Below are 26,712 nucleotides of genomic sequence, written 5' to 3' on the forward strand. Positions count from 1 at the left end.
CCCAGAGGGGGGGGGGGCTGTGTAGGTTCAGCCCATTGTCCTGGTGAGCTTGACGTTGTAACCTCTCGTGTTGGTAGCGCGTGACTCTGACAATATCTCCCTTAGTCACGTATCATATTTTCATTTTTCCTTTACTCATTCACTTCCACGCCATCACTTCACTCACCCTTAACACAATGAAGTTAACACACACGAACCAGTCAAACCTCTCTTACTCAGCTCCCAGCTCACCCAACGTTCAGCTCACACACAACTTAGCCCACAGTTTGTTGGCTTACACTATCAGTGCTCACAACACTCACTCAAACTGTACTCAGCTCACCCAGGACTCTGCTAACATTGGACTCAGCTCACCTACACATTGTTGCATGTATCACTGTCTAAAGCCCCCCCCCCCCCATAAACGGTCAGTCATGATACACAACATGATGATTGTGCAATCATTTGTTTGTCTACAAACTAGTAACGAGACTGTGCAATCGTCAGTTGCCGTGTGTGGCGCGCTCAGTCAAAATGAGTACGGAGGCCGCACGTATAGCCATTATCCTTGCTCTAGAGACCATGGAGCCATGGCTGCTGGTACTAGATTGAAATGATTGCGCAATCATTGCACACACCGTCAGACATGACTGCGCAAGCGTCATAATTGACAGGAAAATATCAAACCTTGTCGGATACTCTACAATCATTTGCGCAAGCCGTCAATCATACACACACACACGACGGACATGCCTGCACAATCACCATGATTACGCAATCATGACTGACCGTCTATGGGGCCTTAGTTACCTCAGCACAGAGTCACATCTCCCGTCAACCATGAGTTCTCACCATCAGCAGCTGCACCTCGCTCTCAAATATTCCTCCCGTAAATGGAGATGTGAAAACGCACTTAACAAGATTATATCCTCGTAAGCTATGACTCGCAGATGACAGGCCAAGTTAGATCAGAACTGTCCTCATCCCAGCCGTAAGTAATTGAGTTTTCTTATCATTTTAAGCGGAGGTGTTAAGGGAGAGTTTACACTGAGTAGACTGAGGGAGTGAAGGAAGTGTTTATAATGCTGACCGAGGGAGTGAAGGGAGAGTTTACACTGTGTAGACTGAGGGAGTGAAGGAGGAAGTGTTTACACTGTGTGTGTAGACTGAGGAGAGCGTTTAAGAGTGAAGGAAGTGTTTACACTGTAGACACTGTGTAGACGAAGTGAAGGAGAGTTTACACTGTGTAGACTGAGGAGAAGGAAGTGTTTATAATGCTGACCGAGGGGTGAAGGGAGAGTTTACTGTGTAGACTGAGGAGGAAGAAGTGTTTATAATGCTGACCGAGGAGTGAAGGAGAGTTTTTGTGTAGACTGAAGTGAAGGGAAGTTTATAATTTAGACGAAATTGAAGGAAGTGTTTATAATGTGTAGACCGAGGGAGTGAAGGGAGAGTTTACACTGTGTAGACTGAGGGTGAAGGAGAGCTTACACTATGTGGGCTGAGGGTGAAGGAGAGTTTACACTATAGCGAGGAGTGAAGGAGAGTTTACACTGTGTAGACCTGAGGGAGTGAAGTGTTTATAAGTGCCAGACCGAGGAGTGAAGGAGAGTTTACACTGTGTAGACCGAGGGAGTGAAGGAAGTGTTTATAATGTGTAGACTGAAGGAGAGTTTACACTGTGTAGACTGAGTGAAGGAAGTTACTATGTAGACTGAGGGAGTGAAGGGAGAGTTTACACTGTGTAGACTGAGGGTGAAGGAGAGTGTAGACTGAGAGTGAAGGAGAGTTTACTGTGTAGACTGAAAGTGAGGAGAGTTTACACTGTGTAGACCGAGAGGAAGGGGAGTCACACTGTGTACTGGAGAGTTTACACTATGTAGACTGAGGAGTGAAGGAGAGTTTACACTGTGTAGACCGAGTTTACAATGTGAAGAGAGTTTACACTATGTAGACTGAGGGAGTGAAGGGAGAGTTTACACTATGTAGACTGAGGGAGTGAAGGGAGAGTTTACACTGTGTAGACCGAGGGAGTGAAGGAAGTGTTTATAATGTGTAGACCGAGGGAGTGAAGGGAGAGTTTACACTGTGTAGACTGAGGGAGTGAAGGGAGAGCTTACACTATGTAGACTGAGGGAGTGAAGGGAGAGTTTACACTGTGTAGACTGAGGGAGTGAAGGAAGTGTTTATAATCTGTAGACCGAGGGAGTGAAGGGAGAGTTTACACTGTGTAGACTGAGGGAGTGAAGGAAGTGTTTATAATGTGTAGACTGAGGGAGTGAAGGAAGTGTTTATAATGTGTAGACCGAGGGAGTGAAGGTAGAGTTTACAATGTGTAGACCGAGGGAGTGAAGGTAGAGTTTACAATGTGTTGACCGAATAGTTGGTTCTGTCTCTCATTGCCTCATGTTTACTCTCAGGATGTCAGTCACCATCACAACACCTCGGTACTGAATGTTATGGTAAGTTGTGGTGTATGTTGTGGGGTGACACTGAGGAAGACTTTAATATTGAGTAAATTCTTCTTTTTTTCTTTTCCTTCTTCTTCTTTAACTTCTTTTTCTTCTTTAGCTTCTTCTTCTTCCTTAACCTCTTCTTCTCCTCCTCCTTCTACATAATTAACATCATCACTCAACAGACTTGCCTAATACACTCAAGATATCCTTCAAGTTCACATTTTCCTCGGTAATTTTTTTTATCACATTTACAATAATTATTAACATTTTCAATTTACCACAGTTGTTCCCTTATGTTCCCTTAATACCCACAATGCCCTCCTTCATGATTCTCAGTGGGAAGAATCAATCAGGTCCTGGAATCAATCAGGTCCTGGAATCAATCAGGTCCTGGAATCAATCAGATCCTGGAATCAATCAGATCCTGGAATCAATCAGATCCTGGAATCAATCAGATCCTGGAATCAATCAGATCCTGGAATCAATCAGATCCTGGAATCAATCAGATCCTGGAATCAATCAGATCCTGGAATCAATCAGATCCTGGAAACAATCAGGTCCTGGAATCAATCAGGTCCTGGACTCAATCAGGTCCTGGAATCAATCATCCCAAGTCGTCGTGCAGCAGAAGGATCCGAGAAGCTTCCCAGATTGCATTACTCTCTTCCCAATCCTTCTGTATAGCGTCGAATGAGACTATAGATCCTTCATCCAGACTTGCCCATGAACTACCGCAGGAGGAGTGTTTGAACTACCGCAGGAGGAGTGTTTGAACTACCGCAGGAGGAGTGTCTAAATTACCGCAAGAGGCGTGTATGAACTACCGCAGGAGAACTACCACAGGATGAGTGTCTGCAAGAGTGTCTGAATTACCGCAGGAGGAGTGCCTGAACTACCGCAGGAGGAGAACTACCACAGGATGAGTGTCTGGAGTGTGTCTGAATTACCGCAGGAGGAGTGCCTGAACTACCGCAGGAGGAGTGTCTAAGCTACCGCTGGAGTGTCTGAACTACCGCAGGAGGAGAACTACCACAGGATGAGTGTCTGCAGGAGTGTCTGAATTACCGCAGAAGGAGTGCCTGAACTACCGCAGGAGGAGTGTCTAAGCTACCGCTGGAGTGTCTGAACTACCGCAGGAGGAGAACTACCACAGGATGAGTGTCTGCAGGAGTGTCTGAATTACCGCAGAAGGAGTGCCTGAACTACCGCAGGAGAAGACTACCACAGGATGAGTGTCTGCAGGAGTGTCTGATCCAAAGTCCACTGCGGCAGCCACACCCAACTAAAAAGCACTCACGTCTCACTGCGGTAAGCTCATCATGGACTAAATTGCCTCACCCATGCTCGAGAAAGAGTAAACTGACTTAAAAAGAGAACGTCTCCAAACCCTAACATCTCCTCCTCCTGCTTCTCCTCCTCGCCTTCCTCCTCCTCCTTCTCCTCCTCGTCTTCCTCCTCCTCCTTCTCCTCCTCGTCTTCCTCCTCCTCCTCCTCCTCCTCGTCCTCCTCCTCATCTGTATTCTCCTCCTGTGTCAGTCTCCTCCACCTACTGACCAACGCTGAGTAGACAGATAATCTTTCTCTCCACACACCCATTACCATCAACACTGTGTAGGAAATACTCAAGGCAATGATACCCAGAGAAGAAAGACGACCACCCACATCACTATCCAGGCAACAAGACACCCTCAGACCATCACCTAACCTAACCTAACCTAACCTAACCTTGATCTTGAGTATAATTTTGTCTCGGGAAAAATAAAAGAACAACGTTGGATAATAAAAAAAAGAACACGAGGGAAATCAGATACATGTTGAATGTTGAGTTAATGTTCCGGGACAACATTTATTCCCCCCTTAGAGTAGAGCTTAAAGGGACAAAGTTCTTCAGTTACTTGTATGTTAGAAAAATAAACATACAAGATTGAACCAAAAAAAAACAAAAAAACATCAAGACGGGATAAAAAACAGAACACACACACACACACACACACACACACACACACACACACACACACAAAGATAAAGGTGACTTAAACCTTAATGTCAGAACACAACAACTCACACGAGACCAAGTTACTGACAGCAGGTTTAGTTTATACGGGAGGAGAGAGTCTGTCTGTCTGTCTCGTGATGGTCTTCCCGGGAACTGAAAACCGCGCGTATGTGAACGGGTGGTTATGTTGGTGAGTGTGGTTAGTGGTTAGGGGACAGTTGAATGGGGTAATTGGGTGATTAATTGACCTATACGAACTTTAACCATCACAACTATCTTAATTACCAGAACCACAACTACTGTAATTATATTCAGCGCCACCACAATCACCATCACCACCAACATTACCACCATCACAACCACCACTACCACCCCCTGCTTACTACCCCGGTTTCCCCTCAGCGTGTGTGGGCAGGGCTGTGTGTGTGGACCACCTGTGTACACACTGGGTTTGGAGGAGCAGAATTCTCACAGTGTGTTACTGAATATTAGGTGTCCTTCCTAACACAGTCACTTGAAGCATTACCTTAACCGATAGGACAACTGCAAATCTGTTGCCTTAGAAAATATCTTGTCTAAATATTAATATATTTTTGTAATACCTACTTTATATACCTGCTTTTATTGTATCGCTAAATCTCTTTTATCAGAAACTGTCATGTAGATAGATAGACATTACCATTGCACTAAATATATTTGCCAACTAGACATAATCCTAACAGCTCTGTCCCATGTTGTACTGCTTCCCCCCTATCATATTTGTGTTTTCAATTCCACTAGAAATTATGTATATACTCATAATAAAAAATAAAAAATAAAATAAAATAAATAAAATAAATAAATATTGAAGTGATAACCGTGGTAACATTATGAGGTGTTCTTATTACCACCATGCTATTGTACTATTCCAGATGGTACTAAATGTTACATAAAACTTCCTTGAGATAAATGTATAGTATATATCAGGTGCCTCAAAGAGAGCTCAGGTTCTCAACTGGCTCAGCCATGTTAATATTGTTATTATCATCCACTCTGTATCTGTGTTTTTCTGGCTAAATAAACTTTTTCAACATTGTTACAGAAACTGAGCAACCAAGAAGGCAAATGTCTTAAGTTACTTTACTTTAACCTTTTCTTTTATTCTAATCTCAAAGTTTAAATGATTTCTTTGCCTGTGTGTGTCTAGGGGCAATTACGTAACAAATGACCATCTGTTTGTATTGTAAACTTTTCTAGTTATGTTTTACTGTAGGTTTAGTTATTACAGCATTACTTGGCTTAATTGAATAGGTGATACCACACTCATGGTTGACATGACAGTACCCAACACAGTACTGTATAAGTAATAGGGCGTGGAAAATAGGCAAGTGATTATTAAATACGATACTTAATATAAAGAAAATACAAAAACAAATATACAAGGTCGTAAAATAATGTACTCGGCTGTACTAATACATGTTACAACTAGATGGCCAGTAGATTCCTCGGGTACAGGTTAGTGCCGGAACAGTCGATCACTCCACGACAGAGCAACAGGGAGGAACAGGAGCTCAGGGTGACGAGAAGTGAACTTCCGGGGTCTTTTGGCTCAGAAGAGACACAACCTCTCATAGATGGCGCCCCCAAAAGTCAGAACGTCAACTCCTGTCTCGTTGTTTTTCTAGTTTGCTTGCTGGTAACTAGTGGTTTGGTGGTTGTGGAGTAAGCCGTGCAGATAGAGGTGACGGTGCGGTGTATGTACAGGGAAGTGTGACCCTTCTATGTTACAATATCAATATCAATGTATAACAAGTGAACTAACACGTGGGTTGAGCACTGTGGTGTGTGGAGGTGCCGGCGAGGCAGGCCTACCCTTGTGGTCACTCTCGGCCATGTGGTGAGGGTTTGTATAAACAAACTCCCGTCCTCATAGTGTGCCAGGCTGGATAGTTATTTTGAAACTGAAATTGGCTTTGATACTGTATCTAACCAGAAAAACAGAGATACCATTAAGAACAAGTGTAGTGTAATAAAAGTGTTTATAAACTGAGAATACTCCTGCTACCTTGGTCCCTCTGACACCACACTCCCTCCGCTCCTGGGAGGCCCGTTCACGGCCTCCCCTCACACCGCTGATACGCTGTAGACGTCAGTTTGCCTTGTCCTGTGAGAGGGTTACGCCTCCCAACCACCGCTGATTTCCAAGGAGTGTCAAGCAGTCCTCAGCCCTCTGACGCAGGCATATACTGTAGGTCGAGTCCTGTAACTCCACCATGTCTGAGTTAACTGGAGACCTAGCTACCCTCTCTAGCCCTCCTGGGACACTGAGTAAACCAGGTGATTATGGTGTTGACCTTGACACCAATAGAGCGGATGACTTTCAACTTGTTCAGTCCAGGAACAAGTGGAAGGCCGAAAAGGCAGAAAAACAACTACAACCTCAACCCCCCATGAGAGTAAGATTAAACTTCCCTGTAGGTACACCACCTGAAGTCAAGTATCGATGGCTGGACGGCGCGGAAGATAAACACCCAGACGCTGAGTTTCAGTTCAAAGTCAGTACACAGGATCATGTTCTGATTAGAAGCGACCCAGCAATCATACGGGATCTCCTCACCAATAGCATAAGGGGAATTACCATGGTACAATCATCCCAACCATCGAGCAAGAAAACCATCTTAATCATAGGGCTCGACCAGTACCAGACCCCTACACTACTAGAAGCTCATCCCGACACCAGAAGGGCGAAGCGACTCAGGGGCAAGATGCAGTCATTGCAGACTGGGTTGGCTCAGGGGACCCACCCAAGTCCATTCGAGTCCGTGTTGCCTATCGGACTCTGAAGGTAACTGTCTATCAGCCCCCTACCCGGAGGTGTTACAATTGTCAACACTGGGGCCATGTGGCCCGATTATGCCCCTCTACCAAGCCGTGGTGTGGTCTTTGCTCAAGACAACATGCAACACAGGCTTGCAGAGATACAGTTGCTCAAGGGGAAGCCATCCAACAGAGGTGCATTAACTGCAAAACAGATGAAGTTCCTGTATGGCACCCTAGCTGTCCTAGAGCTCCTACACCCCTTCAGCGCCCAGACCCGCCACCCAGGCAGGTCTCAAGAAACACTAATGCTGCTAGGGTACTCTCTACGGCCAACCCCTGGCCCACCCTCCCCACCAAAGCTCCAGGATCATCACCAGCAGTCAACGAAAGATCAACATGGGGCAACACAGACGTACCGACACAACAGGTAGCTGCCAACACACCCTGCGAACACGCACAACGTGAAGAGATCAATGATTTGAAAAATGAAATTAAAGAACTCAAAGCTCAATTTACAGCTCAAACTGATATGTTAAAGAGCCTCTGTGATGCACTACAGAAAAAGAACACCACCAACACAGTGGAGCAGCTATGGAAAGATTACAGTCAAACTGAAGACATTCAGATGTCAGTACCAGATGTGGAAACTCAAGACCCACCAGGAACTAGTGTCCACAAAGAGGAAAATAGTGATACTGGTAACAGTTCTACTGATGCCTCTGTGGACATGGTCAGTGATGATGAACAAGCACAAACAAAAAATGGTGGTGATGTCGAGTGTAACCAAAGTGTGTTGTTGTCTGCCACTGAAATACAACAATTGTTGTATGCTCCAGAAATGTTTCAAAAAGGTTAAAAGGCCTACTGCCTGCAGAAAGGACAGGCAGCATAGACATGGAAAAAACAGTATCATACAGTGTCTTTTGCTTCTTTCCAAATATAGTTCATAATGGCCAGTGTTAATACCAGACAAAGATACAGAGCGGTGAAGGTGATGAGTTGGAACATCTCATCCCTTAGAAAACGATACCCTGACCTACACCACAAAGTTGTGACTGAGGACATCGATATTGTGTGTCTGCAGGAGTGTCTCACACCTAATGGTAAGCCCCCACCCAGTCTGCCCAATTATGTGTATTATGATCCTAGTTTTACTCACACATGTTTGATGTATGTTAAGAAGTCACTCCCGCATGTACCTCTTGTATCCAAAATACTACCAACTTACAGTACCATGGGATCACTATCCACCTGGGCAACTCCACACTCAACATGCTAAACGCCTATGCTCCCTCAGATCAGCTTCATACACAGATCTCCCAGACTGTGGACACACTGAGCCCACTGTCCTGATGGGTGACCTGAATACTAGACACAAGAAATTAGGTGACCCCACCACTAACACCAATGGTAGGAGGCTTATATCACTTCTCAGCCCATATGAAGATACTCGAATTATAGGTAATAATGAACCAACACACATCTATGGCGGGGCTCTAGACAAGTGTATTGGCTTTAATCTATCATACACAACTCATAGCTCTGATGTTGTCACTGATCTTATGTCTGACCACAGCCTAATCCAAGCTAGTATACATGTAGCCAGTGACACCCCACCGGCGGTAAAATCAACGGACGTAGACTCACAGTCAAGCAAGAACATGAAAGCCAGTTCATAGACTTCATCCATGACTGGTACAAGGACTACAAGCCTGACAACTACCAAAGTTTCCATGACGATCTGATAGATAGGACTTATGTATACTTCACCAACAATGCCTCCACCAAAAAAGGAGAAAACGTGGTCAGCATAATGGGAACAGGCAACAGCAGTGCTAAGATGACCCTAAACTGAAAAAAATCGGGGCTAGAGTCAGGAGGGTGGGTAAGGGCTACAAACAAATTAGAACACCTCAAATGTTACAATTGTATCAAGCTTTCCTTGCTGCTGTCAGGGAACATGTAAACGAACTCAGACAAAATGCATGGGAGACATAAGTCAACAGCCTGAACCAACACACATCCCTTAGCAGAGCCTGGAAAGAAACAATCAGAGGTAAAAACAGTAGACACGTCTCCCATCCAAACCCTCTGCAAAAGTCGAATGAGCTTATAACAAAGTGGGCTCATGTGTCTAGCTATGACATGTTACCAACTAGGACTCGAGGACTTCTTGGTGCGAAGTGTGTAGAGAGAAGTAATCTTATTAACTTCATGCTGGGCAAACAGCACGATGAGTGTGATGTTCCATATACTGAGTGTGAGCTTGACGCCGCCCTCGCCAGAGGTGGGTCGACTGCCCCTGGAGAGGATGGAGTCACCTACAACATCGTTAGACTGCTAAGGCGCGTGCCGGGCAATCCATTATTGGTACTGTACAATATGAGTCATGCCGAGGGCCAACTACCCACATCATAGACCAGCAGTATTGTTGTACCAATACCGAAACCAGGACAGCCTGATGCTTTTCGTCCCATATCACTAACCAGCTGCCTGTGTAAAACCTTTGAGAGGATGGTTCTTGGCAGACTCTTATATAGAATCAGAGAACACATGTCTCCTAACATAAATGGCTTCACCCATGGTAAAGGTGTACATAAGTGCATCACCACATTCCTAACTGTGCATGGTGATGAAAGGCACAGATACACCACATTTCTTGACCTAAAAGCTGCATCTGATATTGCCAACAGGCTACTGATAATGTACGAACTAGCCAAAATGGATATAGGAGGTCGGCTGTTACACTGGATAAGTGGTTACCTAACCAACAGAAGGGCTGCTCCACTGTTTCAAGGTTACAAAAGTGAAGTTAAATATATGCGACTTGGCACCCCTAAAGGTGGAGTACTTAGTCCCACTTTGCTCAATGTTCTTATGAATGCATTATTAAATTCAATACCAGACAACCCCAGCAATATCACAATCAGCTATGCTGATGAAATTCTTATACATACTAAAACTCATCGTGAAATGCAAACCACCCTGAACCATGTATAGGCAGCCTGTGAGAACCTCGGTCTTATTATCTCCACTGAGAAAACTAAGGTGTTCAACAAACAAGCTGGTAACCGCAAACGCGGCCCCGCCAAGTTCAAGACAGGTAACAACACTATTGACTATGTTTCTTCTTTTAAATATCTTGGTGTTTCCGTCCCTTGTACCCTACCTGCCATACAACAGCTAACCCGCCAATGAACTGACAGACTGAGACCTCTTAGAAGTGTAGCGGGGTACAGCCCACATTATGGTGCTAATATTAGAATTGTTAAAACAATGTACCTAGGCTATATAAGATCTCTGATAGATTACCACGCACCAGCCCTGGTCATTCGTGACGGGAAAGGCGTTGACAAGCTCGAAAAAAAAAATTAAAAATAAAGCCCTCAGAATTATCCTAGGATGTCCCATGAGCACTAAAGTACTTAATATGAGGAAAGAACTAGGTATACCCAGTGTTAAAGATAGAATAATTGAAGTCAACCTCATGATAGCCCTGAGGCTTCTGCGTGGTGATCCTGATAACATTGTTTCCTTAAAATTGCTAGAATGTATGAACCATGGGACTACTGAGTCTAAATGGATCCAAACTACAGCTACACATATGAAGATGTTTGGACTAGACCACCTGTACAAAGTTGAGACACAACAGCGCTTCCTGCCACCCTGGCGGACAGTTCCCTTCGGTATCACAATACCGACGTATCCGCCTAAAAAATTAATGATACAAGTATTTATCTCCAACACACTGCCAAAGTGAAAGCAGATGTGAGCAAGACTAAATGTAAAATGTGTGGCCAGACATATGGCCATACAATTGAACACTACGTCCTCGACTGTGTGAAGATAGAACCTTTTAGGGACAGGTCCAAGCACACTGTGTGTGAAATGGCACAACACTTCATCTCTAATGGCAAGATAGCCGACATATTAAAATTGTATCTACTTTTGCACTTAGTAACTATATCAGTTCTCATGTATAGAACCAAACACACAATGAGCGTGAATACTTCTCACGCAGATGTGAATAACAAAGTGTGAGGCCAGACATACTGCCTCACACTCCTGTACTCACGCAGTTGTGAATAAGTTACCCTTTATGTATAGAACTAAACAAAGAATTTATTTTAAATACTGCGTAACATTCAGTGCCATAATATCCTGGCCACGGGGGTTAATTATAATGACTCTTTGTGACCTCTATTCTGTAATCCTTTTATGCTACCGCTCACAGGCTGAGTATGGGGTGCACAATAAACTAGCCGCTGTAAGTGGCAAAATTAAATTAGATTAAATTACTGCTTACTACCCTATTCCCTGACCACCACCACCACTACCTGCTCTCGTCCGGCCTGGGGTAAATATCTCACTTATTCTCGGTGTGTAAGAGAGAGAGCGAGAAAGCAGTGAGTGAGTCAATGTGAGTCAGTGTGAGTCGGTTTGAGTCTGTGTGGGTCAGTGTGGATCAGTTTGGGTCAGCGTGGGTCAATGTGAGTCAGAGAGGGTCAGTGTGAGTCGGTGTGAGTCAGTGTGAGTCGGTGTGTCAGTGTGAGTTAGTGTGGGTCAGTGTGGGTCATTGTGAGTCAGTGTGGGTCAGTGTGAGTCAGTGTGGGTTCAGTGTGAGTTAGTGTGGGTCAGTGTGGGTTGGAGTGAGTCAGTGTGAATCAGTGTGAGTCCGCGTGGGTCAGTGTGGGTCATTGGGTCATTGTGAGTCAGTGTGAGTCAGTGTGAGTCAGTCGGTGAGTCAGTGTGAGTCAGTGTGGGTCAGTGAGTTGGTCAGTGTGGGTTAGGAGTCGGTATGAGTCGGCGTGAGTCAGTGTGGGCCAGTCAGTGTGGTAAGTGCGAGTCAGTGTGAGTCAGTGTGGGTCAGTGTGAGTCGGTGAATCGGTGTGAGTCAGTGTGGGTCAGTGTGAGTCGGTGTGGATCAATGTGAGTCAGTGTGGGTCTGGCTTCAACTTGGTGACTCAACAGCAATGCAGAGGCTGGCAAGACGTGTGTGGTCCCCCCCACACACACACTTTACACCAACAACACTACCACCACCACCACTACTACTACTACTACGCAACCAACACCACCACCACTACCATCACTACCACCACTAATACCACCACTACCGCCACTACCACCACTAATACCACCACTACCACTACCACCACCACTACCAACAGTACCACTATCTCCTCATACTACACCACCATCACCACCATTTCCACCACTACTACCTCTACCTCCTCACACTACACTGCACTACACTACACTACACTACACTACACTACACTACACTACCTCCATCATAATAACGCAGAAAAAAAGACGTTGGTAGCTTCTTTATTTCGTAGTTTCCTCTCAACCCAAGTTATCCTGAATTAGTCAACCAAATACTTCCTTAACCGACCAAAACAATTCTTATCTCACTCCAGTATTATCCGCCTCTCGAGTCAGAAAGTCTAAATTGTGTTGATTTATTTTATATGAATTTTTATTGTGTAAGTGTGGTGTGGTATGTGTCAAGTTTTACACACACACATTGAGACTACAGCAGTGTGTGTGTGTGTGTGTGTGTCTCAGGTGGTGTGGAAGACGTGACCAGCATGGCAGACTCCCCCTTCCTCCCTGCCACACTAGACCTCACTATAGCTATACCGTCTGCCACACTATTAAATCTTGACGGAACTTAACCCCTTGAGTACGATAAGTTAAGCCTTCGTACTCAAAGGGTTATATCATTATACTCAAGGGGTTATGTCATGGTACACAAGGGGTTATATAATTGTACTCGGGGGGGGGGTTAGATCACTGTACTCAAAGGGTTATACCAATTGACAGGTGTGTCAAGGACAAGGACATGTGTAAAGAACAGGTGTATCAAGGGTGTGATGTTCCAGTCTCCCCCGTCACACCTCTCTCCCCCCCTCTCTCCCCCCCCTCCACCTCTACCTCCCACCCTCTCCCTCTTCCCCCCTCCCCCTCCTTCCCATCGTCCCTTCAGAATATAAGAACATAAGAATGGAGGAAACTGCAGCGGGCCTATTGGCCCATACTGGGCAGTCCCATTTACACTCAACCCCTATTGCTCATATAAGAATCCAACCTCTGTTTGAAGCCATCCAGCGTATTCGAGTTAATGATGATATTTGGTAACTTGTTCCATTCATCCACTACTCTGTTTCCAAACCAGTGTTTACCAATTTCGCGTCTAAATCTAAATTTGTCTAATTTAAAACCATTGTTACGAGTTTGCTCCTGGTTGGATAGTTTTAGTACCTTTGTAATGTCCCCTTAGTTTAACCCTGACTTCCATTTATACACCTCTATCATGTCGCCCCTCACTCTACGTCTCTCGAGGGAGTGCAAATTAAGATGCTTTAACCTGTCTCTGTACTCAAGGTTCCTAATGCCTGGGATTAGTCTTGTCATTCTCCTCTGGATTCATTCTAAGGATTCTATATCCATTCTGTAATATGGTGACCAGAACTGCGCTGCGTAATCCAGATGAGGTCTCACAAGCGCAAGATATAATCTTAAGATGACCTTGCTAGTCTTGTAACTAACACTCCTTTGTATGAACCCAAGTACTTTATTAGCCTTGTTACGAGCAAAAACACATTGTTTACTTGGCTTAAGATTCCTACTTATCATTACTCCTAAATCTCTCTCGCAGTCGGATTTCTCAATGGCATCATTGTTCATCTGGTAACTGGTTTCCTGTTTACGTCTCCTATACTGAGTACTTTACATTTGTCCACATTGAATTTCATCTGCCATTTTTCAGACCATTGGAAAAATTTTTTTAGATCTTCCTGTAGTTTTGCGGAGTCCTCGTCAGATTTAATTACACGTCCTATTTTAGTGTCATCAGCAAATTTACTTATGTTGCTGTCTATGCCGATATCTATGTCGTTTATGTATATAATAAATAATAATGGTCCAAGTACTGAGCCTTGGGGAACTCCACTAGTGACGTTGCTCCAATGGAATTTAGTGCCGTTAATGCTCACTCGCTGTTTCCTGTCCTGTAACCACGCCCTAATCCATTTTAGAATATTACCTTTAATGCCAAGTGCTTCTACCTTTCTTATTAGTCTTTCGTGGGGGACTCTGTCGAAGGCTTTGCTAAAGTAGAGATATACCACATCATAATTGTGTCCCTCGTCCACCGATTCGAAAACTGATGAAAAGAATGTTAATAGATTAGTTAGACATGAACGCCAGCTTGTGAAGCCCTGCTGGGAATCATTGATCAATTTGTGCTTCTCCAGGTGGTTTTGAATAGAGTTTGAAATGATTGCTTCCAGTAATTTGCCTACAATTGATGTTAGACTGATTGGACGGTAGTTAGAGGATAGTGATCTATCCCCCTTCTTGAAAATCGGTATTACATTTGCTATCCTCCAGGATTCTGGTACTACACCTGTTTTTAAGGACATGTTAAACAACTTTGCTAAGGACATACTAAGCTCTTCTTTACATTCCTTTAATACTCTGGCAAATATCTCATCGGGACCAGGCGACTTATTAGGCTTTAGTTTGTCTATTTGCTTACTAACATCGTTACTAGTCACTACTATCTAGCTTAATTTGTTTTCTTCACTATCTCTGAATAGAGTCGGTGCCTCTGGTATCATGTTTAAATTTTCGGTGGTGAAAACTGTTGAAAAATATTTATTCAGATTATTGCTCATTTCTCCATCGTTATCAGTTAGCTCGCCGGTATCTGACTGTATTGGCCCAATCTTTTCTCGTGGTTTAGTTTGATTCATTTGATAGAATCCCTTGGGGTTTGGCTTCGCCTCCCTTGCTATCCTCAGCTCATTATTCCTCTTTGCTTTCCTTATCTCGGTCTTAACCCTACCGGCCAATACCTTATAATAATCCCTGAGGTAAATTTCGCCACGATTTATCCTCCTACCTATAGCCTTCCTTTGACCAATAATGTTTTTTAAATAATTATTTATCCATTTAGGTTCATTGTTGTTTGATCTGAGTTTTTTGTATGGTATGATCTGCCTTTGTGCATTAAGTAACTCATTAGTTAAATTGTCATGGAACTCGGCAACCTCAGATCTCGTTATCGGGTCGGTTTTAATCGTCAGGTCCATGTAGTTCACCCCCAAGCGTGCTGCCCCTTCTCTCAGCTGCCTCTTCAAACTATCAAAGTTTGCCCTTCTGAAATCTGGGACTTTTGTGAAATTTCCTTACGGCTGCCCTGAAAATCTAACTGGAATCTAATTTCTTTGTGATCGCTGTTTGCAAGTTCCTTCTCTACCTCGACATGACTAAGGAGGTTTTCTCTGTTCGACAGAACTAAATCGAGTATATTATTACCCCGAGTGGGTTCGGTTATATGTTGACTTAGGAAACAGTCCTGGATTGTTTCATAAAAATCCTCTGATTCTGAGTTACCCATAAGGTCAATCCAATCTATTTGGCCAAAGTTAAAGTCGTCTACTATACAGACTTTGTTGTGTATGGAAGCCCTGTGCATTTCATCCCAGATATGTCGCTCATTAACTCTATCAAGATTGGGAGGTCTATATATTACTCCTGTGATTAATTTTTCCTTACCGTCGATTAATTCTATCCAAATTGTTTCTGTATTCCGCTCAGTTTTTATTTCCTTAATTATTTCACTCTTCAGATTATCCCTGACATAGATTGCTACTCCGCCTCCTTTCCTAATCTGCCTATCTGTATGGAATAATTTGTAACCTGCAATTTGGTATTCGACCGGTAACTCACGTGAGTCTAGGTTGATCCATGCTTCAGTGAATGCTATTATATCGATTTTTTCGGTACATACCAACGCCCTAATATCATCCATTTTGTTTCTCATACAGGGCAGAAGCATCTCATTTGTTTTCCTTGTATAAATTTCCATCATTTGTGTAGTTTGGCTCGTGCTGTGTCTCTGTCAGTACAATGATCCTTAGCCTTCTCCCGTTGGCCACACTGGAAGGCTTCTACCCTCTCGATGTCCCCTGAAAATGTCCAAGTTCCTGGTCTATGCATAAACATATACATAAGGACATTCATACAATGTATACTTATGAAAATTAAAGTGGGTCCCATAGGCATGACTGCTCGTTAGGGACAATGTGGATACAGCACACTGTATGCTAAGCCTTCGGTACACAAGGAGGCAGCAGGGCCGGTACTGCTCTCGACCGCCTTACTTCCCCAGCTTGTAGAAGCAGGTACCTATTAACAGCTGGGTGGACTGGGTGTGCTCCGGGATCGAACCAGCGACCCTTAGGAGAGGAGGCAATCACTGTATCAACTCAGTCGCCTCACCCCTCATATACATATACCCATACATAAATACTTGCATATATACTGTACATAAACACATATAAAAAAATACATACATACGCAAGTTGACAGATACACAGTATGAAATATATGAGATATATTGCATATGATAATGTGAGGCGGTGGAGGTGAGGAGGGTCGAGGCTGGTGGTCGACGGACACATCAAACACCCGCCGCTCTTCTCGGGATTACTTTTCCTACTTGAAACCCTTAAGGTGCGTCCTCAATCTCTAATTTGGCAGCAGGTCCCGCTCTACGCAAGGACAGCGATTCTGATTGGTGGAACCGTCGCTAAACCTGAAGATGTACACTTATGGTTGGTTGAGGAAGACTCCTCCTCAGGTGGTCTTTCTTACCTGTTCAACTGGAGGATCAATAAGGCTCAACCTCGAGCAGTAACTTAAATTATTATAACATGAAAGGGAATGCGAGTCTCGTAGGCCTGGCGACCCACAAGGAGCAATGCAAATATAGTACAGACTAGTCAGCACGGCCGACACTACACATGACAACCTTCACTTTACCCAACTGTAACTTAGGTACCCATCCAAAGCTGGGCGAACTGAGATGCATCAGGAGCTAATCAGAGACTCTTAGAACAAAAAGCGAGCACTGTACCCACTTGGCCACCGCACCCCATTACGGGTGTATCATTACTAAACCATGTTATAACGTAATTGATAATAAGTATTGTTAAACAGATATTCTGTTTGAGTTGTAACGTTACAGTAATTAAGAAACTATTATATTTAACACAATATGAGTATGACTATATTATGTAGTGTGTTACTAGACCTAGTTGACACCTACAGGAATACACACACACACACACACACAACACACACTACTACTACTACTACTACTACTACTAATTTGCTGTCACTCGGAATCAAGTATGACGATCATCCAGCTATGATACAATAATATGAGTTATTTACATTGTCACCTTCATTGGTGAGCTCTGAGGTGACTAGAGAGGCCGATACGGGCTGGCAGAGTCCTCTACAGATGTTGCACGTGTAGAGGGCTACATCTAGTGCAGGAGGGGCGGCGGCAGCGTCTTTCCGGCGTTGGCGCTTGTCTGCATCGGTATGCAATCGGGCTAACTCGAAAGTATTGACACCTTGTGTGGTATTGCTCCAAGCGTTACGGTGTGGAGTAATCGTCTCCCAGGTGAAGGGGTCGATTTGGCACTTTTCAGTTGCCCGCCATGTTACCCACATAGTCAGTCTAGCGTAGTTGTTTATGGATAATGGTAGCCTCGATGATCCTACAGTTGGTGGCAGCGAAAATACTGGCATTTGTTCTCTTGTCTTCCCAGACTCGGAGGATGGAACGTAGACTACGTTGGTGAAAGTTTTCAAGTGCCTTGAGGTGCCTCCTGTATGTGACCCATGTCTCGCTGCCATATAGTAGGGTGGGGAGGACCACTGCTTGATATACGTGCACACACACACACACACAACACACACACACACACACACACACACACACACACACACACACACACACACACACACACACACACTAATGTATATGGAAAAGAATGACACAGTAAACGCGTTTCCATAAGAAAACTAAATATTTCAAGAGACTTATAACGTGATGATAGTTTCAGTACCCTAGAGGTTCACAACACTACGCTGATACCCGGGTCGTTCATGTTGAGTATTACGCCTGTACACCTGTCTTAATTAACCTGACCTAAGATCTCTCCAGGTGTCGACAACAAATTACAAGAAGAGGAAAAAATGATCTTTCAGCCATTCAGCAGTCGACTGTCAACACCCTTCAGTACGGTGTGTCGAGCGTCGAGCGTCGAGCGTGGTGTTGGGTGACCGTGAGAGTCGACAGGTACAGAGAAAGCGGTGATGACTATAAGAGACAGGGAGGAGACATATCTATGGCTATAAGGGAGCAGAAACGTCAATGGCTGTGAGTGATTAGACATGTTGAGGGAGGCAGCGCGAGACTCGACACACTGATGGTGATAGACATATCCATCATGGCTGTGAGGTAGTCGACATTACTGAATTAGACATAAAAGACATTAAGACATTGTAGAGACGAACAAACGGCAACTGTTTGGTATAAAGACATTAAGACAGAAAATTCCACCTCTATTGACCATTAGACAGAAAAAAGCCATAACCTCAGTTCAGATTTAGTTTTAAAAGTTTTGATTCAGAATCAGACATAAAAAGAGAAAATAGACATGCCCAGAGCTGAGAGACAGACAAACGACTACAGTAAGGAGAGGAATGTGCTGATTAGCGCCTTGCCAACAGAAACAAAAGGACGTCTGCTTCAAACCTCAAGCTTTTATCCCAACACACACTATGCCCACACTCTGTTCACCTTCACGACCATTTCCTACCCACACTCTGTTCACCTCCACGACCACACTGTCTACCCACACCCTGTTCACCTCCACACACTATGCCCACACTCTGTTCACCTTCACGACCACATCTCTACCCACACTCTGTTCACTCCACGACCACTGTCTACCCACACCCCTGTTCACCTCCACACACTATGCCCACACTCTGTTCACCTCCACGACCACACTGTCCACCCACACTCTGTTCACCTCCACACATTATGCCCACACCTGCTCACTCCACACACCACACTGTCTACCCACACCCTGTTCACCTCCACAGCCACACTCATCTACCCACACTCCAGTTCACTCCCCACACACCACACTGTCTACCCACACCCTGTTCACCTCCACGACCACACTGTCTACCCACACCCCTGTTCACCCCACGACCACTCTACCCACCACACTCTGTTCACCTCCACACACACATGCCCACACCTGTTCACTCCACACACCACTGTCTACCCACACCCTGTTCACCTCCACGGCCACACACACCTACCCACGCCCTGTTCACCCCCACGACCACACTGTATACCCATCCCTGTTCACCTCCACGACCACACTGTCTACCCACACCCTGTTCACCACGACCACACTGTTCACCACCTGTCCACCACCACGACCACACTGTCTACCCACACTCTGTTCACTCCACGACCACACTGTCTACCCACACCCTGTTCACCACCACGACCACACTGTCTACCCACACCCTGTTCACACTTCACACCACACTGTCTACCCACACCCTGTTCACCTCCACGACCACAACCCACACTCTGTTCACCCCCACGACCACACTGTCTACCCACACCCTGTTCACCTCCACGACCACACTGTCTACCCACACCCTGTCTGTTCCACGACCACACTGTCTACCCACACCCTCTTCACCTCCACACACCACACTGTCTACCCACACCTCTTCACTCCACACACCACACTGTCTACCACTCTCTGTTCACCCCCACGACCACACTGTCCACCCATTCTGTTCACCCCACGACCACACTGTCTACCCACACTCCTGTTCACCTCCACGACCACACTGTCTACCCACACCCTGTTCACCTCCACGACCACACTGTCTACCCACACCCTGTTCACCCCACGACCACACTGTCTACCCACACCCTGTTCACCTCCACACACCACACCGTCTACCCACACTCTGTTCACCCCCACGACCACACTGTCTACCCACACCTGTTCACCCCACGACCACACTGTCTACCCACACCTGTCCACCTCCACGACCACACTGTCTACCCACACCCTGTTCACCTCCACGACCACACTGTCTACCCACACCCTGTTCACCCCACGACCACACTGTCTACCCACACCCTGTTCACCCACACACCACACCGTCTACCCACACCCTGTTCACCCCCACGACTCTAAACCAAGAGCTTATTAAATATTTCTAGCGGAGTGCACAGGAAGATCAGGTGGGCGTATCTTCGACTACCTTAGGAGGATGGAAGGAGGGAAGGAAGGAGGGAGGGAAGAAGGGAGGGAAGGAGGGACGGAGGAAGGAGAAACGGAGGAAAAGAGGAAAGGAGGAAGGAGGAGGAAGGAAGGAAGGAAGGAGGGAGGGAGGGAGGCAGGGAGGAGGGAGGGAGGGAGGGAGAGGAGGAAGGAGAAGTAAGGATGGAAGGAAGGAGGGAGAGAGGCAAGCTTGGAGGAACGAATGAAGAAAGGGAGAGGAAGGGAGGGAGGTAGGAAGATAGGAAAGAGGGAGAAAGGGAGAGGAGAGAGGAAGGAAGAGGGAGGGAGGAGAGAGGGAAGGAGGAGGGGGGAGACGGAGAGAGGGAAGGGAGGAACCATTGTACTCTTGACGGCCTACAAACGGAGTAATGGCCTGTTGAGATTCCTTGTCACTCCTGTTCCTTAGGGGAGGAGCAGGATGGAGAGGGAGGGTGGAGAGGGAGGGTGGGAGGGAGGGGTGGAGAGGGAGGGAGGAGAGGTGGAGAAGGTGTAAGGGAGGGGAGGGAGGGAGGGAGGGAGGGAGGGAGGTGGAGAAGGTAAGGGGAGGGGAGGGGAGGGAGGAGGAGGAGGAGGGGTGGAGAAGGTGTAAGGGAGGGGAGGGATGGGAGGATGGGAGGAAGGGGAGGGGAGGAGGGAAGAGGGATGGGAAGGGAGAGGTATGGAAGGAGGAGGAGGAGGGGAGGTGAGATTGTAGAGAGCTGATGAAGAGGTGTCAGAGTGAAGGGGTAAGGGGGGTAATGTGGAGAGAGGTGTATTTATATAAGGAGTGTGTTGTGTGTGTTATGGTGAGTGTGAGTGTGTTGGAGTGTGTTGGTGAGAGTGGAGTGTGTGTTGGTGTGTTTATGGTGAGGTGAGTGTGTTGGTGTGTGTTATGGTGAGTGTGGGAGGTGTGGTGTGTGTTATGGTGAGTGTGGAGTGTGTTGGTGTGTGTTATGGTGAGTGTGGGAGTGTGTTGGTGTGTGTTATGGTGAGTGTGGAGTGTGTTGGTGTGTTATGGTGAGTGTGAGTGTTGGTGTGTGTTGTGGTGGAGTGTGATGTTGTGTGTTGGTGGTGAGGTGAGTGTGTTGGAGTGTGTTATGGTGTGAGGGGAGCGTGTTGGAGGTTAGGTGAGTGTGGAGTGTGTTGGTGTGTGTTATGGTGAGTGTGAGTGTGTTGGTGTGTGTTGGTGGAGTGTGAGGTGTTGGTGTGTGTGTTATGGTGAGTGTGGAGCGTGTTGGAGGTGTTATGGTGAGTGTGGAGTGTGTTGGTGTGTGTTATGGTGAGTGTGGAGTGTGTTGGTGTGTGGTAGGTGAGTGTGATGTGTTGAGTGTGTTATGGTGAGTGTGGAGTGTGTTGGTGTGTGTGAGTGTGTTAGGTGTGAGGTGTGTTGGGGTATGAGTGTGTTGGTGTGTGTGTTATGTAGAGGTGAGTGTGTTGGTGTATGTTATGTGGAGTGGAGTGTGTTGGTGTGTGTGTGTTGGTGGTGAGGTGGAGTGTGTTATGTATGTTATGTGAGGTGGGAGTGTGTTGGGGGGTGTGAGGTGTTGGTGTGTGTGTGTTATGTAGAGGTGTGTGTGTTGGTGTATTTATGTAGAGTGTGAGGTTTGGTGCGTGAGGCGTTGGTGTGTGTTATGTAGAGTGTGAGTGTGTTGGTATGTGTAATGGAAAGTGTGAGTGTGTTGGTGTGTTTATGGAAAGTGTGGGTGTGTTGGTGTGTGTATGTAGAGTGTGAGTGTGAGTGTGTGAGTGTGGGAGGGAAAGTGTGAGGTGTTGGTGTGTGTTATGTCGAGTGAGTGTGTGTGTGTTATGTAGAGGAGTGTGTGGTATGTGAGGTGAATGGAGTGTGTTGGTGTGGAGGTGAGTGTGTTGGTGTGTTTTATGTAGAGTGTGAGTGTGTTGTGTGTTATGTAGTGTTGGTGTGTGTTATGTAGAGTGGAGTGTGTTGGTGTGTTATGTAGAATGAGAGTGTTGGTGTGTGTTAGGTAGATGGAGGGGTTGGTGTGTGTAGAGTGTGTGAGTGTGTGGTGTGTGAGTGAGTGTGTTGGTGTGTGTTATGTAGAGTGTGAGTGTGTTGGTGTGTGTTATGTAGAGTGTGAGGTGTTGGTGTGAGTGTTAGTGTGTTGATGTGAGTGTGTTAATGGTGAGGGGAGGTTGTGGTGTGTGAGTGTAAGTGTGTTGCTGTGTGAGTGTGTTGGGTGTTATGTAGAGTGTGAGAGTGTGTTGGTGTGTGTGAGGTGAGGTGTGTTGATGTGTGAGTGTGTTATGTAGAGGTGAGTGTGTTGGTGTGTGTGAGTGTGAGTGTGTTGGTGTGTGAGGTATGGTGTGTGTCATGTAGAGTGTGGAGTGTGTTGGTGTGTTATGTAGAGTGTGAGTGTGTTGGTGTGTGAGTGTTGGTGTGTGTGTTATGTAGAGTGTGAGTTGGTGTGTGTTGTGTAGAGTGTGAGTGTGTGTGTTATGGGAGTGTGTGAGGTAAGGGTGAGTGGGGAGGCTGGTGTGTTAGGGAGAGGGGAGTGTGTTGGTGTGTGAGTGTGTTATGTAGAGTGTGAGTGTGTGAGTGTGAGTGTGTTGGTGTGTGTTATGTAGAGTGTTAGTGTGTTGGTGGGTGAGTGCGTTGGTGTGTGTTATGGAGAGTGTGAGTGTGTTGGTGTGTGAGTGTGAGTGTGTTGGTGTGTGTTATGTAGAGTGTTAGTGTGTTGGTGGGTGAGTGCGTTGGTGTGTGTTATGGAGAGTGTGAGTGTGTTGGTGTGTGAGTGTGAGTGTGTTGTGGTGTGTTGGTGTGTGTTGGTGTGTGTTGCTAGGAGTTATATAGAGTGTGAGTGTATTGATTTGTGAGTGTGTTGGTGTGTGTTGCTGGGAGTTATATAGAGTGTGAGTGTGTTGATGTGTGAGTGTGTTGTGGTGTGTGAGTGTGTTGGAGTGGGAGAAGGTTCAACATCATACAGTACTATGGTTTACAAATAACATTCAACTCTTGTTCCTGCCAGACACCAGACCTTCCCTCATTCCCACACATCAGGAACACTACACACACACACACACACACGGCTGACTGACTCGAGTACATTCAATACAATTTCCTTCAAACGAGACTTGGGATAATATTGTACAAGTCGTTATAAATTTTTAAAGACAGCATTGATGTTTTGGTCATTATCCCGACAGGTTTCGTAAGATTTCTAGTTAATTAAAACTCTATCAGCAAGGTTCCGATACACTTACTTCAGCAACTGTGTAAGTTTCTCAAAAAAAAAAAAAACTATCTATACAAATTGTGTTGAAAAAATATGACACAACGGACGAAGAAGTTTTACAACCCTACCGAAACGACAGGAGTCATCGATCACCCCAAGAAGAGATAGTTGTTATTTTTTTAGGGTGACTATTCCCTCCTTGATGTACTACTGGTCTTAGCTGTGGGTTGGGTGTGGTGTTGGGGCACTTAGCTTCCTCGAATCGGCGAAGCTAAAAAGCATTGCACAGCCGTATACACACATCTAGTTACTTATTTCATGAACTATACACTCGATCATACACCACCATACACCTACAGTTTGACTATGAGGGTATGTATTAAAGCCCATTGATTCTCTATTAATATTTTTCAGAATGTTCAACAGCCAGTAAACAGTTGTGCTCCGACCTAACACTGTGAGTCTTCCTGTCAGAGAATGTGTTTCCTGTTGCCAACAATTCTGAACAACCTTCTTCAACTGTCTTTTAATCTTTGGCTAAGGAGACGGGGCCTTAGTGATCTGTCTCGTTGTTGTTCGTTAGTTTGTTTGTTAAGAAGTTGAAAAATTACGACCAAAAAGATGCTGTTATCCACCCGTCTTGCAACACTGTCTAAAGTCTGTCCACTGGTACCTTAAAGCAAAGCATTATCTTGTCTCCTAGTTCTCTTTTTCATGTCTCTCTCTCTCCCCTTCGCATTCTCGAGTCGTATTTCCTTACTTCTCTCACTTGTCTCACCTCTTCCTCATCACACAAGAAGCTGAAGGAGGAAGGTGAGACATCTTGTTCGTAACCTAACCTAACCTAACCTAACCTAACCAAACCTAACCTAACCTAACCTAACCTAACCTAACCTAACCTAACCTAACCAAACCTAACCTAACCAAACCTAACCTAACCTAACTTAATAAAGAGTGGTAGGAACATTAAGGTCCTACACCGGGCTAAGTGTCAATTCCGAGCTGTCAAGGAGTAAAATCCCCAGAGTAGATAAGTGTGTGTACGTGTGTGTTTGATATGAAGGTTTGTGATAGACGGCTGTGGAGAAACAGTGTGTGAGAGAGAGAGAGAGAGAGAGAGAGAGAGAGAGAGAGAGAGAGAGAGAGAGAGAGTCGAGAGGGAATGAATGACAGCTAAAATAAATACTCTCTCTCTCTCTCTCTCTCTCTCTCTCTCTCTCTCTCTATCTCCCATCCTTCTACCTGCTGGTTTCTCTCGCTCCTTCTCTTGCTGACTTTCTGTTAGTCGTCTGTCTCTCGTGGTGTACAGAGGCCAGACAACGAAGCTCAAGAGGGAGTGTTTGTTGGGTGGGTGCCAGCAACCTTCACCATCCTCCCTGAGTGATGGACCACCCTCATCTCCTTTCCTTAACCACATTCACAAAACCAACTCAAGTCACAGGTCGCACTCACCCTCTCCACCCTCACCCCACCCTCACCCTACCCGACTCCACCCCTCTCGGCCCCACCCCACTCACCCCACCCCACCCATGACCCCACCCCTCCGCCTCACCGCTGCCACCCACTCGGCCCCATCCCCTCACCCACCCACGCTACCCCGCCCAACCCTCCCCACCTCCTGCCCCCACCCTCACCCTACCCCACCCCACCCCAACCCACACCCTTAAGTAAAAAAATCTGGCACATTTAAGTTAAGAAAACACAAGTAATGATGATGAGATGCGCAAGAATTTACCTCACTTGAACACACTAAAGACACCACACCACACTGGCACTCGTTCAGATATGTTTCAAGAGCCCGGTACATGGCTAGTACTCGCCAACAATGTGTTACAGAGAGCTTATTGACCGCCCGGCTAACTAGTATGTTGGCAAGCGGCGCAGAGGATAAGTAACATTAGAGATATTGTAAGTGTAGTCATGTAAACAATGACGTGATACACCTGTTTAGGGTTTTGTGTACAGTAATCTACCTAACCTAACCTAACGTAACCTAATCTAACTTTACATCTAGCCTAACCTAACCTAACCTAATCTAACCTAACCTAACCTAACCTAACCTAACCTAACCTAACCTAACCTAACCTACCAGCATTCTCTCTCACATCACCACCAATTGGTCTTACCGGTAAATATTAAGGAAGAAGAGAGTTTGGAAATAAATTCTTGCTGACTACACAAATGAGTGACAAAATATATCCTCAATAATGCACTGTTGAAATTATATAAATGATAATGATAATAATTAAGCTTTGTCTTTTATGTTTAGTCCACAAATACACAAACTTGGGCAAAATATTTACAAAGTTGTTTTAAATTATAATACTAAACTCTTTCGGTCTTCATGTTTTCACAGTTAAGTAGATTTTCACTTATCAGGAAAAAATATATTTCGGTAAAATTTCCAGAGTTGAGTAAATACGCTGTCAATAATTATTTTACTTAGTCATTTTATTGGAATTATTTCACCTGTATAAAAGTTACAGGTATAGGTAAAACATGTTAAAGGGGGGGGGGGGCAGGAACATGATAAAACACACATGAGGAAAAAATATAAAAAGAGGAAAAAGAAAATGAATATATGGAAAATGGAAGGAAAGTCGTGTCATCTACGGATATTCTTACATTATAAAATTAGTCCTGTTTTTTCTCTTTTTGGACAAAGTATTACAACACACCTCAGTATACAACACAGCTCAGTATACAACACACTTCAGTATACAGAGTAATTTGTTTTTCTCTTCTTTTAAAGTTATTAGAAAGTTATTATTAAAACTAAGAAGGAGTTTATGTATAGTTAAAATTCCTCACATTAACCAAACCATCCGGCTGCTCCCCCCCCCCCAAAAAAAATTAAAATATCGTTGAAAATGTTAATATTATTTGGCCTGCTGTACTCCTGGGGTTTATGGTGTTATAATAAATGAAATTAAAATACTCATGAATAAAATATGTAGTCATTAATAATATAATAGACGCACTTTTACCTTAATTTGATGAGACTTTAAAATAGCTGGGCAACTTTACAAGGGTTTAATATAAAGATTATCAAGCAGTAGTAGGTAGTAGGCAGCTACCAAACAGGGAGGTACTACCGCCTGGGAAGATATTGGAAG

The 26,712-nt window shown here is 45.1% G+C and overlaps 1 protein-coding gene across 1 annotated transcript in view; it reads right to left on the reverse strand.

Moving 5' to 3' along the window:
- Positions 1 to 16,110: 16,110 nt before the first annotated feature.
- Positions 16,111 to 26,712, reverse strand: part of LOC121859315 — a 28,301-nt gene continuing 17,699 nt past the window's right edge. The window contains exon 3 of the mRNA XM_042356110.1: positions 16,111 to 16,211. Within this exon, the coding sequence (XP_042212044.1) occupies positions 16,111 to 16,211 (101 nt within the window). The remainder of the gene's footprint in view (positions 16,212 to 26,712) is intronic.

Source organism: Homarus americanus, unplaced genomic scaffold, assembly GCF_018991925.1.
Source record: "Homarus americanus isolate GMGI-L3 unplaced genomic scaffold, GMGI_Hamer_2.0 scaffold36188, whole genome shotgun sequence".
Taxonomy (NCBI): Eukaryota; Metazoa; Arthropoda; class Malacostraca; order Decapoda; family Nephropidae; genus Homarus; species Homarus americanus.